This window comes from Schistocerca serialis, chromosome 4, assembly GCF_023864345.2.
Source record: "Schistocerca serialis cubense isolate TAMUIC-IGC-003099 chromosome 4, iqSchSeri2.2, whole genome shotgun sequence".
NCBI lineage: Eukaryota > Metazoa > Arthropoda > Insecta > Orthoptera > Acrididae > Schistocerca > Schistocerca serialis.
The window spans coordinates 754444653-754460799 of NC_064641.1; the positions used below are offsets into that span (position 1 = coordinate 754444653).

Genomic DNA, 16147 nt, shown 5'->3' on the forward strand with positions numbered 1-16147 from the left:
TTCTGTGGGACCTGTTGTAGTAACTGAAGGCTTCCTGTAGGATAGCTGTCCATGTCATAAGTGCAGAATTATGATATACTTGTCTCAGAGCTAGCATAGTGAACTCATGTTGATGTCTTGGTCAACAGAGTTGCCTGATCTGAAACTGTTGGAATACATCTAGGATGCTATTGGGATCCAGCTTTGTACCCGCTAACCACCAGCCTGTAATTTATGGGAACTGTATGACCTGTGCACAGACCACTGTAGTATTGTATTGCATTCCACATATGCACCAAAGTGCTATTAAATAGCTGTTCACAATATTTTGGTTCATTATTGTTTATTCCATCACTTTCAAGACCTAACACCTTATATCTTGATCCTGTTCCTCCTACTTTCAGGAAGAAATCAGAGAAATTTTCTGAAATTATAAAGCTATTTGCAACAGAGCAAGGTGGGATTATCCTGCTTATTGTTATACCCCACTTGATGAACAATATCATATTTTTCTAATGTCCTTTCATTAGCAGTACATATATGATGTTGTTGTTGTTGTGGTCTTCAGTCCTGAGACTGGTTTGATGCAGCTCTCCATGCTACTCTATCCTGTGCAAGCTTCTTCATCTCCCAGTACCTACTGCAGCCTACATCCTTCTGAATCTGCTTAGTGTATTCGTCTCTTGGTCTCCCTCTTTGATTTTTACCCTCCACAGTGCCCTCGAATACTAAATTGGTGATCCCTTGATGTCTCAGAACATGTCCTACCAACCGATCCCTTCTTCTAGTCAACTTGTGCCACAAGCTCCTCTTCTCCCCTATTCAATAGCTCCTCATTAGTTATGTGATCTACCCATCTAATCTTCAGCATTCTTCTGTAGAACTACATTTCGAAAGATTCTATTCTCTTCTTGTCCAAACTATTTATCATCCACATTTCACTTCCATACATGGCTACACTCCATACAAATACTTTCAGAAACGACTTCCTGACATTTAAATCTATACTCAATGGTAACAAATTTTTCTTGAAACTTCCTGGCAGATTAAAACTGTGTGCCCGACCGAGACTCGAACTCGGGACCTTTGCCTTTCGCGGGCAAGTGCTCTACCAACTGAGCTACCGAAGCACGACTCACGGCTGGTACTCACAGCTTTACTTCTGCCAGTACCTCGTCTCCTACCTTCCAAACTTTACAGAATCTCTCCTGCAAGCCCTGCAGGAGAGCTTCTGTAAAGTTTGGAAGGTAGGAGATGAGCAAGGTGGGATTATCCTGCTTATTGTTATACCCCACTTGATGAACAATATCATATTTTTCTAATGTCCTTTCATTAGCAGTACATATATGATGTTGTTGTTGTTGTGGTCTTCAGTCCTGCAAGCCCTGCAGGAGAGCTTCTGTAAAGTTTGGAAGGTAGGAGATGAGGTACTGGCAGAAGTAAAGCTGTCAGTACCGGCCGTGAGTCGTGCTTCGGTAGCTCAGTTGGTAGAGCACTTGCCCGCGAAAGGCAAAGGTCCCGAGTTCGAGTCTCGGTCGGGCACACAGTTTTAATCTGCCAGGAAGTTTCATATCAGCGCACACTCTGCTGCAGAGTGAAAATCTCATTCTGGAAACATCCCCCAGGCTGTGGCTAAGCCATGTCTCCGCAATATCCTTTCTTTCGGGAGTGCTAGTTCTGCAGGGTTCACAGGAGAGCTTCTGTAAAGTTTGGAAGGTAGGAGACGAGGTACTGGCAGAAGGAAAGCTGTGAGTACCGGCAGTGAGTCATGCTTCGGTAGCTCAGTTGGTAGAGCACTTGCCTGCGAAAGGCAAATGTCCCGAGTTCGAATCTCAGTCGGGCACACAGTTTTAATCTGCCAGGAAGTTTCATATCAGCGCACACTCTGCTGCAGAGTGAAAATCTCATTCTGGAAATTTTTCTTCTTCATAAACGCTTTCCTTGGCATTGCCAGTCTACATTTTATATCCTCTCTACTTTGACCATCATCAGTTATTTTGCTCCCCAAATAGCAAAACTCCGTTTCTACTTTAAGTGTCTTATTTCCTAATCTAATTCCCTCAGCATCAACAGACTTAATTCGACTACATTCCATTATCCTCGTTTTGCTTTTGTTGATGTTCATCTTATACCCTCCTTTCAAGACACTGTCCATTCTGTTCAACTGCTCTTCCAAGTCCTTTGCTGTCTCTGACAGAATTACAATGTCATTGGCAAATCTCAGAGTTTTTATTTCTTCTCCATGGATTTTAATACCTACTCCGAACTTTTATTTTGTTTCCTTTACTGCTTGCTCAATATACAGATTGAATAACATTGGGGATAGGCTACAACCCTGTCTCACTCCCTTCCCAACCACTGCTTCCCTTTCATACCCTTCGACTCTTATAACTGCAATCTGCTTTCTGTACAAATTGTAAATAGCCTTTTGCTCCCTGTATTTTACCCCTGCCACCTTCAGAATTTGAAAGAGAGTATTCCAATCAACATTGTCAAAAGCTTTCTCTAAGTCTACAAATGCTAGAAACATAGGTTTGCCTTTCCTTAATCTATTTTCTAAGATAAGTCGTAGGGTCAGTATTGCCTCACGTGTTCCAACATTTCTATGGAATCCAAACTGATCTTCCCCGAGGTCGGCTTCTATCAGCTTTTTCATTCGTCTGTAAGAATTCGCATTAGTATTTTGCAGCTGTGACTTACTAAACTGATAGTTCAGTAATTTTCACATCTGTCAACACCTGCTTTCTTTGGGATTGCAATTATTTTATTCTTCTTGAAGTCTGAGGATATTTCGCCTGTCTCATACATCTTGCTCGCAAGATGGTAGAGTTTTGTCAGGACTGGCTCTCTCAAGGCTGTCAGTATCATATCTCCCATTTCATCTTCATCTACATCCTCTTCCATTTCTATAATATTGCCCTCAAGAACATCACCCCTGTATAGACCCTCTATATACTCACAAATCAGATACTGGAGTGTAAGGTGTACCCAGGAGCAGATATAGACTCAGATCACAATATAGTAGTGAAGAAGAGTAGGCTAAAGTTCAAGACATTACTCAGGAAGAATCAATACGCAAAGAAGTGGGATACGGAAGTACTAAGGAATGATGAGATACTTTTGAAGTTCTCTAACGCTATAGATACAGCAATAAGGAATAGCGCAGTAGGCAGTACAGTTGAAGAGGAGTGGACATCTCTAAAAAGGGCCATCACAGAAGCTGGGAAGGAAAACATAGGTACAAAGAAGGTAGCTGCTAAGAAACCATGGGTAACAGAAGAAATACTTCAGTTGATTGATGAAAGGAGGAAGTACAAACATGTTCCGGGAAAATCAGGAATACAGAAATACAAGTCGCTGAGGAATGAAATAAATAGGAAGTGCAGGGAAGCTAAGACGAAATGGCTGCAGGAAAAATGTGAAGACATTGAAAAAGATATGATTGTCGGAAGGACAGACTCAGCATACAGGAAAGTCAAAACAACCTTTGGTGACATTAAAAGCAACGGTGGTAACATTAAGAGTGCAACGGGAATTCCACTGTTAAATGCAGAGGAGAGATCAGATAGGTGGAAAGAATACATTGAAAGCCTCTATGAGGGTGAAGATTTGTCTGATGTGATAGAAGAAGAAACAGGAGTCGATTTAGAAGAGATAGGGGATCCAGTATTAGAATCGGAATTTAAAAGAGCTTTGGAGGACTTACGGTCAAATAAGGCAGAAGGGATAGATAACATTCCATCAGAATTTCTAAAATCATTGGGGGAAGTGGCAACAAAACGACTATTCACATTGGTGTGTAGAATATATGAGTCTGGCAACATACCATCTGATTTTCAGAAAAGCATCATCCACACAATTCCGAAGACGGCAAGAGCTGACAAGTGCGAGAATTATCGCACAATAAGCTTAACAGCTCATCCATCGAAGCTGCTTACAAGAATAATATACAGAAGAATGAAAAAGAAAATTGAGAATGCGCTAGGTGACGATCAGTTTGGCTTTAGGAAAAGTAAAGGGATAAGAGAGGCAATTCTGACATTACGGCTAATAATGGAAGCAAGGCTAAAGAAAAATCAAGACATTTTCATAGGATTTGTCGACCTGGAAAAGCGTTCGACAATATAAAATGGTGAAAGCTGTTCGAGATTCTGAAAAAAGTAGGGGTAAGATATAGGGAGAGACGGGTCATATACAATATGTACAACAACCAAGAGGGAATAATAAGAGTGGACGATCAAGAACGAAGTACTCGTATTAAGAAGGGTGTAAGACAAGACTGTAGCCTTTTGCCCCTACTCTTCAATCTGTACATCGAGGAAGCAATGATGGAAATAAAAGAAAGGTTCAGTAGTGGAATTAAAATACAAGGTGAAAGGATATCAATGATACGATTCGCTGATGACATTGCTATCCTGAGTGAAAGTGAAGAAGAATTAAATGATCTGCTGAATGGAATGAACAGTCTACTGAGTACACAGTATGGTTTGAGAGTAAATTGGAGAAAGACGAAGGTAATGAGAAGTAGTAGAAATGAGAACAGCGAGAAACTAAACATCAGGATTGATGGTCACGAAGTCAATGAAGTTAAGGAATTCTGCTACCTAGGCAGTAAAATAACCAATGATGGACGGAGCAAGGAGGACATCGAAACAGACTCGCTATGCAAAAAAGGCATTTCTGGCCAAGAGAAGTCTACTAATATCAAATACCGGCCTTAATTTGAGGAAGAAATTTCTGAGGATGTACATCTGGAGTACAGCACTGTATGGTAGTGAAACATGAAAAACCGGAACAGAAGAGAATCGAAGCATTTAAGATGTGGTGCTATAGACAAATGTTGAAAATTAGGTGGACTGATAAGGTAAGGAATGAGGAGGTTCTGCGCAGAATCGGAGAGGAAAGGAATATGTGGAAAACACTGATAAGGAGAAGGGACAGGATGATAGGACATCTGCTAAGACATGGGGGAATGACCTGCATGGTACTAGAGGGAGCTGTAGAGGGCAAAAACTGTAGAGGAAGACAGAGATTGGAATACCTCAAGCAAATAATTGAGGACATAGGTTGCAAGTGCTACTCTGAGATGAAAAGGTTAGAGGTTAGCACAGGAAAGGAATTCGTGGCGGGCCGCATTAAACCAGTCAGCAGACTGAGGGGAGGTGGGGGGGGGGGGGGGGGGGGGAATTACTGCTTCCACCTTTCTGCTTTCCCTTCTTTGCTTAGAACTGGGTTTCCATCAAAGCTCTTGATATTCATGCAAGTGGTCCTCCTTTCTCCAAAGGTCTCTTTTATTTACCTGTAGGTGGTATCTATCTTACCCCTAGTGAGATAAGCCTCTACATCCTTACATTTGTCCTCTAGCCATCCCTGCTTAGCCATTTTGCACTTTTGAGACATTTGTATTCCTTTTTGCCTGCTTCATTTACTGTGTTTTTATATTTCTTCCTTTCATCAGTTAAATTCAATATTTCTTCAGTTACCCAAGGGTTTCTACTAGCCCTGATCTTTTTACCTATTTGATCCTCTGCTGCCTTCACTACTTCATCCCTCCAAGCTACCTATTCTTCTTCTACTGTATTTCTTTCCCCCATTCCTGTCAATTGTTCCCTTATGCTCTCCTTGAAACCCTGTACAACCTCTGGTTCATTCAGTTTATCCAGGTCCCATCTCCTTAAATTCCCACCTTCCTGCAGTTTCTTCAGTTTTAATCTACAGTTCATAACCAATAGATTGTGGTCGGAGTCCACATCTATGCCTGGAAATGTCTTACAATTTAAAACCTGGTTCCTAAATCTCTGTCTTACCATTATATAATCTATCTGATATCTTCTAGTATCTCCAGGGTTCTTCCATGTATACAGCCTTCTTTCATGATTCTTGAACCAAGTGTTAGCTATGATTAAGTTAAGCTCAGCACAAAATTCTACCAGGCAGCTTCCTCTTTCATTTCTTAGCCCCAATCCATATTTACTTACTATGTTTCCTTCTCTCCCTTTTCCTACTCTCGAACTCCAGTCACCCATGACTATTAAATTTTCATCTCCCTTCACTACCTGAATAATTTCTTTTATCTCATCATACATTTCATCAATTTCTTCGTCATCTGCGGAGCTAGTTGTCATATAAACTTGTACTACTGTAGTAGGCGTGGGCTTCGTGTCTATCTTGGCCACAATAATGCGTTCACTATGCTGTTTGTAGTAGCTTACGCGTACTCCTATTTTTTTATTCATTATTAAACCTACTCCTGCATTACCCCTATTTGATTTTGTATTTATAATCCTGTAGTCACCTGACTAAAAGTCTTGTTCCTCCTGCCACCGAACTTCACTAATTCCCACTATATCTAACTTTAACCTATCCATTTCCCTTTTTAAATTTTCTAACCTGCCTGCCCGATTAAGGGATCTGACATTCCACGCTCCAATCTGTAGAATGCCAGTTTTCTTTCTCCTGATAACGACGTCCTCTTGAGTAGTCCCCACCTGGAGATCCGAATGGGGGACTATTTTACCTCCAGAATATTTTACCCAATAGGACGCCTTCATCATTTAATCATACAGTAAAGCTGCATGTCCTCGGGAAAAATTACGGCTGTACTTTCCCCTTGCTTTCAGCCGTTCGCAGTACCAGAACAGCAAGGCCATTTTGGTGAGTGTTACAAGGCCAGATCAGTCAATCATCCAGACTGTTGCCCCTGCAACTACTGAAAAGGCTGCTGCCCCTCTTCAGGAACCACATGTTTGTCTGGCCTCTCAACAGATACCCCCCCCGTTGTGGTTGCACCTACAGTACGGCTATCTGTATCGTTGAGGCACGCAAGCTCCCCACCAACGGCAAGGTCCATGGTTCATGGGGCGGACATATATGAGAGTTACACAGAACTACTAAATCCTTATTCAGGCATTATTTCATCAGTCTTCATTACCCCCTGTACAATATAAAGATGATCAACAACAGCAGTACATTGTTTCATATTAAAACATCCCATTTAAATATTGATTTACGATACCTGTGGGCAACATGCACTTCAGAATTCAATCTTGCTAAAAGTTATTTACAATGTCTATGCTCAGGTCATGCAATACCCATAAATTACAGGCTGTTGGTTAGTGGGTGGAGAGCTGGATCCCAATAGGGTCCACAATGTGCTCCACCAGTTTCAGGTCAGGTGAATATTATGAACAAGAAATCAACATTAGTTCACTATGATAGACCTCAAACAAGTGTAGAATGAGTTTGGCCTTATGATATGGACAGTTATCCAACAGGAAGAACCCATCTAAAGTATTTCATTCTCCACTTTTCAACAAATGTTTTACTTTTCAAAAACCTCTATATTTCAAAAGTTATTTGTATTCAAAATTTGCATGCTTCAGAATGTTGTAATCTTAAAATGTATTTCTTTCCAAAATCCAGTCACACAGTTGCGGAGCCCTTATTTTCCTGTTTCTGAAATTATGTGCTTTTACTTAAATAATCTGTCAGTTTGTTAATTATTCCAATTACAAGAGTTAACTTTTTCACTTTTTGGCAAATATTGGGAATCCCTGTGCACATTAAACAGAGCTCCCATAAAATAGTGCCAATACTTCGGCAATATCTAATTTTACAGCTAGTAGTTAAACACAAGCATACTTCATTGCCTATTATATCTTTGTTCTTTTTCATTTTCCATCTTTTATGTTAATATTTAAAACAGAATAGCTTAGTATTTTAGCAAATTGTAATTTTCTTTAATATGTGCATCTTTACATATGTGTCGTGGACAAAGCAAGAGTCAGTGGTAGACAAATATTCAATCAATTCAGACACTCAGTTATTCATTTGCACTCACTGTTCAAACAGTACAGTCACTTTGTTATTAGTAAGTCAATGTTGAGTAGTTAAAATGTGCAGTTACTATGTCAGTTAGACTGTGGTAACCATTACAATGTAAGGTTGCGAAGTCTGCTGTCTGTACAGCCACTTTAAAAACTCTGGTAAATCACTCTTATATTATGTGAAATGTTCAATATAAAAATTAATAACTACAAGCTGATCATTGTCATTGTCAAGGCATATGGCACAAAATAACAGGTAAATAACTTTACATACAGTCTACTTTAGCACTATGTGTTGTTCACACAAGTACAACAACCCTGTAAACTTCTCAAGAAAGTTCTGTATCACCCTCGTAACTGGCTTAGTTTGCATTTTCTTGATACCATAAACCTATTTTCAATTACTCTTTTGGCCAAAAGTACAATGTACAGCCACCTATGTAGTGCAGGTAAAAATAAACCTGTATTCTCAAAGCAAATCAGAGGAGGGCAATTTGTCCTCAATTGTAAATGGGATTTTCCAGCTTGTGTGCATTGTTCAGTCAGTCAGCATGCCTCAAAGGGTAATTTCAAGCTGAGATCAAGCAATATTGTCATTATATTGCAAGAAAGGCTTTCAGCTTGGGAAGTTGGCCACCACAGTAACATCGTTTGACCATTAACCACTATCGTGAGACATAAATTATTTAAGATGTGTCTTGTAGTGGTTGCCTATGGTCAAAAACAATAGCTGATGACTGCTACCTACAAATTATGGCACTTAGGTACCCCAAGGAGAATAAAACAGAAGTATGTGTTGATAAGGAAGCTATTAGTCTAGATGTAATGTTAACTTACGAGGGCATGCCGGAAAGTAATGTCTGCAAATTTTCATGTGAATACTCTTAAAGCTTTGTAAATAAAACAAATGTTTATTAACATTACACATCTTTATTCTTCACGTCTATATGTTTATTTCTCAACAGAGACACTCTGGTGATGAACACATTTCCCCCAACAAGAGACCAGTTTGTTGATACCATCACATTAGAATGTTTGACTTTATTGACATAGCCACAAACTCACCTCTTCTTGCACCACTTCATCACTATGAAAGTGAAGTCCTGAAAGGTGCTTTTTATGTTTTGGAAACAGATGAAAATCAGATGCAGCCTCAACACAACTGTATGGAGGATGATCAATGACAGTGAACCCAAGAAATCTGATTGGTGCAGATGTCGCAGCATTCATGTGTGGTCTGGCATTGTCATGCTGAAGGAAATGGTGTTCCATGTGTGGATGAACTCTTCTGTGGCTAGAAACTGGATTATAGCACAATGTTTCTCATGCACTGACGTAGTTATGTTACATACTGCAATGTTACACATTACAATTTGGAGTCCTCTAGTGGCATAGTGTTGTAACTTGTGCCAGCAAAGCGGTAAAGTCGACTGAGTAATATGCATAACAAGTAATATCTCAACCAATATTGAGAACAGAATAAGAAGTTTGGAGGTATTATTTGTTAGCATGCCCTTATATACATGTGCCTATATTTTGTACATACTTATACGTAGAATTTTATACTGTCTTGTATTTTAACAAGTCTTATATCATAAGCTAAACTAAACTCTGCCTGAACAGGCAATGAAGGCCAAACAATACCAACTTACTGCCATGTCATCCTCAGCCCACAGGCATCACTGGATGCGGATATGAGTGGGCACGTGGTCAGCACACTGCTCTCCCGGCTGTATATCAGTTTACGAGACCAGAGCCACTATTTCTCAATCAAGCAGCTCCTCAGTTTGTCTTGCAAGAGCATTCCTATATCATGCTTTTGATAAAATAGGTGCTAAATAAATAAACTGCCCAGCAATACAGTCAACATGTCAACAATGTGTTCATTTTTCATGAGGATAATGCAAAAGCACACAGCTCCCACCTCACAAACAAATTCTTCCAAGAAGAATTAATGTACTGAATGGAACAGCCTGCACTACCTGCTGACATGAACCTGACTGAACTTGCTTGGGACCAGCTGAAACTTGCAGTGCACTGTCATACAGAAACACTCCTCACACACTATCTTGATTGCACAGTTTAGATAATTTTTAAACATTTTCTGGCAGATTAAAACGGTGTGCGAGATCAGTACTTGAACCTGGGATCTTTCCCTTTCACAGGCAAGTTCTCACTGACTGAACTATCCAAGCATGACTCACGTCCTGCCCTCACAGCTTCACTTCTGCCAGTATCTCATCTCTTATCTTCCAAACTTCACAAAAGTTTTGTTGCATGTCTTGTGAGACTAGCACTCATGGAAGATAGGAGTACTGGTCTGGCACACAATTTTAATCTGACAGGAAGTTTCAAAACAGTGAATGTTCTGGTGCAGAGTGAAAATTATTTCTGCAAATTTTTTTTTGTTAGTGTCAAGTTTTATTTTACCATTCACTGCACCCTTTGAATCTGAGTCCACACACATTTGCAATATACTGGTGGTTCACAACATTTTTTTTTTTTTTTTTTTTTTTTTTTGAGAATTTTATTTTCATATCTACTTAAAAGTAATCAGAAAATATTTCATACCTCAAAATTTTTCTTCACAATGTCTAGCTGCATTTTTGCAAATGCTTCGATATCTTTTTCATCTGTGAGCTTGTCCCCATAAACTCTTTGTGTCTCATGCATCCACAAACGGACCAAATCAGTTGGTGCAGTCACACAATCTCCTTGACTGAACAGAAGCCCCTATAAAAAGTATAAAATAAATTTATGTTTTCTGCAAGGGATATGATGAACAATGCTGCAAACACAACTGTAGTGTCAAATGTTTTAGGCAACATACAATAAATCAATATAAGGACTGGAGCTAGCAACAAACCAAATTTAGATAAGAAAAATTACATTATTTGTTGAGAATTTCAGCCATTTTAATAATGAAATAATGAAGAAGAGCAGCCTTAAGACACTAAGAAGTTAGTTATTACATTTGTTAATTAACTTGATGCTGCGCATTTGAATGATAACTCTGTGTGATATGGAATGCACTAACAGTTTATATAAATGAAACACAAATTTCACACATTTAAATATCTGTTCAAACATTCCTGCACAAAAATAAAATGCCACATAAGCGTAAATTCACTCTCTACCTTCGCAAATGTCTGAAATATGGTTCAGTTCAATAGAGCCAATTCGTTCATTAGTACCACTCATAATATGAGTGTGCAAAACCTGTCTCACTGGTCCTAGTCATGAGTGATTTTGTTTTACGAGTTCCACACACTTGAAGTGTCTCATCAATGCAACACAAACCTGACACTCCTCAATATTCATCCCAGTCTACAGCTCTACAAAAAATCTTGCTATATGCCTTTAGCAAAGTAGCTGGTTAACAATGTCATCTTGTCTTCCCTCTACAACACTGACATCAAGCTAAACCATGTTTTGATTCCACCAAAATAGCTGACAGTTTGCCCAGTTGCATCCTTGCTACAAAAAACCACTTGTTACATACAGAGGATTCTATTCTATGTTACATACAACTTACAAATACATAATTTCATTCACCTCCATTACTCTTAAAATCTGTATGGGCCAAGTTTCAGGGATTACAAATAGATACAAAAGGTCTTTGACCTTCTTCGATTATGGCTTCGGCGGGAAGAAAACTGAAAAACTTAATTATCTCTGCAACAATGATATTAACAGTTTTCAAAGATGTGTCCACACAATAGAATGCATATTTTGGTTTAATTTAGCCTATTAATACCAAGTTGCACTAAAAATTTTGCTCAAGAACAAACAACTTAAAAAAAAGTATCTGAATTTAAAGAAAATTTGTGTGGCATATATTCTGAGAAGTCTCTACATGCTGGTATCAAAATGTCAAAAAAATATGGGTTATGGCAAACTAAGCTTAATGAAATGGTACTGTAACACAACTTGCAACCTGGTCAGGGCTACAAGACGGCATGGCAATCACAAAGTGTCAAGAAGTTCATGCCTGCTTTCTTGCAGTGTGTCTCTATTACCTGCTGGCTTCTAATGAAGGAACTAGCTTAAATTTCAATGTCCCATAGTTTAGTTGGCCTTATTTTCGTCAATGTGTCTGTTAATACTGACAGTGCTCCATATTTTGTGAGATGTCAAGTAGGTGATTCTACGTCAAATTCTATAAAAACTACAATTATAATCCCTTTCAAGGTTTGATCTGAGTGTTTTACTTTGCAGCAATGGCAACAATAACATTTCACAAAACATAAATATCAAGAGATAATACCTGAAATACACTTGACAAATCTCTGAGATTGAAGATATAATGAAACTTAACAGCTGTTGGAAGGAAGACCTGTGCTACTTTATGGTGTAGTATCAGCGATGCAGACACCACATTGACAGTGAGGCGCCAAACAGTTGATGGAAAGCGACAATCTGGATCTGTCAGATGTTGTGACAGTATTGACTGGTAAATTGTGTTGAGTGATTCTGTCCCGGGAAAACTGCAAAGATACAAAACAGAAAATACAATAATCAGGGAATGTAATCTGTAATGAATACTTCAGCAGTAACCAACAGATGACAATACAAAGACTGAATGAGTAATTCATATCACACAATTAGAAATGCTTGAAAATGTGTGTACAACTAATTATTGAAAATAAATGTTAAAAAAAGAAACATAACTGCAGTTATGTGTGAAAGGACAAACTGTATTTTAAGACCTTTATGTAATAACACTACCTCACACGAATTAAATATTACAGTATGAAAGTAAGGTAAAATAAAAACAGTGAATTATATATTTCATTATAAATACCCTCCAAATTATTTATAATATAATTATTCTAGATTGAAATGAAAATTGACCTAGTTACTTTGCAGGATTAACACAATTAAATATTACTGTATGAAAGAAATATGAAATAATTTCTGATCAGTGGATTTGTATTTCGTTTTAATATTCTCTAAACATTATATATGATGCTGTTCAAATGCACTGAAAAGAAATTTGACATAATTAATTTTCACAATTTCCAAAGTTCTTGATTGTTTTCTAAAATTAACTACCTTCTACAACAGATATTTCCAAAACTCACTGCAGAATTCAACAATTTTCATGTCATTATCTATAAGTGATATGACCAAGATGCTCCTCTAGAGAAAAGATGGCATTTAGCTGAAATACATACCTGACAGCAAACACACAAAAATGTCTCTGAAGACGAGGGTTGATTGTAAAACTGCCAGCAGTGGGATTCATACATGCCACATACTGACAGTTGTGAATGTCCTTTAATGAGAGTTTTGTACGATCATACCAGTGACTATAATCCAGGTGTTGTCTAATAAGAGTATGTGGCTGGACTGTTCCATATGCATCTACCTGTGAAGCAAAATAATCATTAGTTTAGAACACAAATGCATTTAATATGGGAACATACATAACGTAAAATTCAGTCTTCATGTGTTTGCCTGTCCTTGTTAATATGTTGTGCACAGTGCTGGGTCATCAGTAAAAAATGATCACCAATACTAAGACCATAGTTACAAACTATGATAATTCCTGTGTTTCTTTTATTTATAATGTGGACGTTTCACCTAGCACCACCATTTGTAAACACATAGTAAGACTGACAGTTCCTTCTTCTATTAGAAGGGAGGATCTTGGACAAAAAAGAGACTGCTAAGATTTACAAATATAAAAAGGTTAAAGGGGAAGTCATCCATGACTATGGGTCAAAGGGCGTAGACAGGATGAAAGGGAAAGGGAAAAATAAGATGATTATCTATACGACTTTTCCGGAGAGTTTTTCTATCTCCTTAAGTCTTACGCAGTCTCTTATCATCCAATACCTCTCTTTTGACAGAAGGAAGAACACCTGGTTCTGAAAGCTAGCATTTTCTGTCATTCTATGCCTTTCTATTTGGTAAAAAGATATTATCTATTAATATTATATTTTCAGTTCATTTATAATTTTGATGACTGTATTTTCTTATGATATGTAATTGCACCACTTTACATCACTCAGAAATTTACTTAATATTGCATTAAAATAATACCTTAAAACTGTAAAATATGTGTGAGACTAATTAGGCATAAATTAACAATAAACAAGGAAAAGGCATTGAGTGGCGAATAGATACACTGATAAAATACTACTAAATATCACTGAGCTACTGGTCTAAGTTCTTTTAAATATGGCACTGAAAGTTCTGGCAAAATGTAAGCAACCAGAAAAATACTCCTATCGGAATACGAAAAACATGAATATGTTGCTGTTTATTTAAAAGACTCTGGGTGAAATGTGGGGTAGCAGCTGCCTCATTCTACCTTTCTGAGCACCTTTAAAAAATTTCCCCAAAATTTTGGCTTGCAAACATATTTGTGTATTTTTTAACATGCAACTCACCTCAAACTCACATAAGCTCCCCTAACTCTAACTCACACATACCCACTAGTCCAGCACTGTAAGTCACTCATACCTATCCACTTCTAGTTCCCCTTTCTCACTCAGTCATTCAGCCCAACTCATTGTCATTATCTCTGTCTGTCTCTCCCTCTGTCCTCTGTGTCACAGAGACAGTTCCCTTCATTCTGTCGTACTGCCCCAGTCTCCCCTCACTGTCACTGTCTCCCTCTTGCTCTCTCTTACTGCTAATATACCACGGTGCCCCTCTCTTTCTCTCACAGCGCCATTGTCTCCTTTGCTCTTTCTATAACACACCCACTGCTAACTATCTTCCAGCATTTATTACTTTTCCATCATTTTGCTGCAGCCATTGTCTTCTTCTCTCAGTGCAAGCAAGTGTGTATATGTTTGCATGCCAGAATTTTTGGTAACATTCTTAATGGTGCTGAGGAAGGTAGAATTAGGCAGTTGTACCCTCTTTTCAGACAGTCTTTTACATAAACAGGAAGATACTCGAATTTTTTGTGCTCTGATAGGAGCATTTTTCTGTTTGTTCCCTTCTTTTCCCTGTTTCAGCAGGGCAAGTAACTTATATGAAAAGAACTGTATTAGTCAAACTAATTATACAGCTCAGGCCGGATTCTACTTGCAAAAAATTTTTGCATGTGCTCCAGTACTACAACATGGGGTTCCCAGATGATAACAGAGGCACTTTACAGTATATTTCTCCATCCTAAGTCACTTTGTAAACTATATTTTCACCTCACACCTATTTTTATCTGTACAATCTCTGTATATCAGAAACAGATTGTGATACGAAGACAATTTTCAAGGTTGTTCAAGATCAGGCTCTTACGAACACACACACACACACACACACACACACACACACACAAAATTGCAGCTATTTGCTGTGCATAGTCATCTCAAAAACTGCAGCTGAGTTTTGGGTCCCAAAAAACAAAGCTTAGGATGTTTCTCAATAACAGATAAAGATTTTTGAAACTGGGGAGAGAATATACTGCTAAAATTTGAGCTATTTGCTTTGGTTATTTATTATTTAGATTTCGTCTCATGCCAGATTTTGCTTGTAGAAATAGGGTAACCTCTGTGTCTTGGAAATGGGCGACGATGTCAAGAAAGTTTTCAAGGTTGCTCAAGATCGTGATCTCAGGAATATATCACAAAAATTTCAGTCATTTGCTGTGCATAACCATCTTGGAATCCTGGACTGGGTTTTGGTCTGCTGGCGATGCCTAAAATAAGAGTAAAAAAATCCTTTTTGTGGGATTTTTCACAGAACTGCCCATTAACTAATAGTGTCTGTCCATAAGTTCTGTCAAGCTCAGACCATATCAAAACCAAAAAGAACCAACTGATCTGCTTCATTTGCCTAAGCAAGAGGAGGTGTGTAATATTCATACTTTGACCTTTTACTGTAGGATAGTGACACTAAGATGATCCTTCTGTCGGGAATACAAAATTGTCTCTAGCACAAGAGTGTTCCAAAACACTTGATCCTATCTTTTTATCATCAATAGAACCTGAGGTATGAGCACAAGAAAATCTCATATTTATGCGTGGCATTTTAGAACATATCAGGTACATATAACAATAATTTAATAGTGAAGGTAAAAACTCTATGTTGAGTCATCGATGGCCAAGCAACAGGAATGAAAACTTCACTAGCTTTTTGATGAAACCTTTTCTGAGCTAGAGTACACACACACACACGCACACACACACACACACACACACACACACACACACACACACACACACACACACACACACACACACACGTGCACACACACGCGCACACGCGCGCGCGCACACACATACACACACACACACACACACACACACACACACACAGATAGAGAGGGAGAGAGTTACACTGTACTGACTAAATACACAATGCTGAATCTGCAGTAAGGCATGTAC

At 38.4% G+C, this 16147-nt stretch overlaps 1 protein-coding gene across 1 annotated transcript in view; it reads right to left on the bottom strand.

Annotated features, from left to right (window-relative positions):
• Positions 1-16147, bottom strand: part of LOC126474748 (dynein beta chain, ciliary-like) — a 734368-nt gene that overhangs the window by 254258 nt on the left and 463963 nt on the right. The window contains exons 48-50 of the mRNA XM_050102225.1: positions 12983-13176; positions 12073-12292; positions 10377-10538 (exon numbers count right to left, since the gene is read on the bottom strand). Of these exons, the coding sequence (XP_049958182.1) occupies positions 10377-10538; positions 12073-12292; positions 12983-13176 (576 nt within the window). The remainder of the gene's footprint in view (positions 1-10376; positions 10539-12072; positions 12293-12982; positions 13177-16147) is intronic.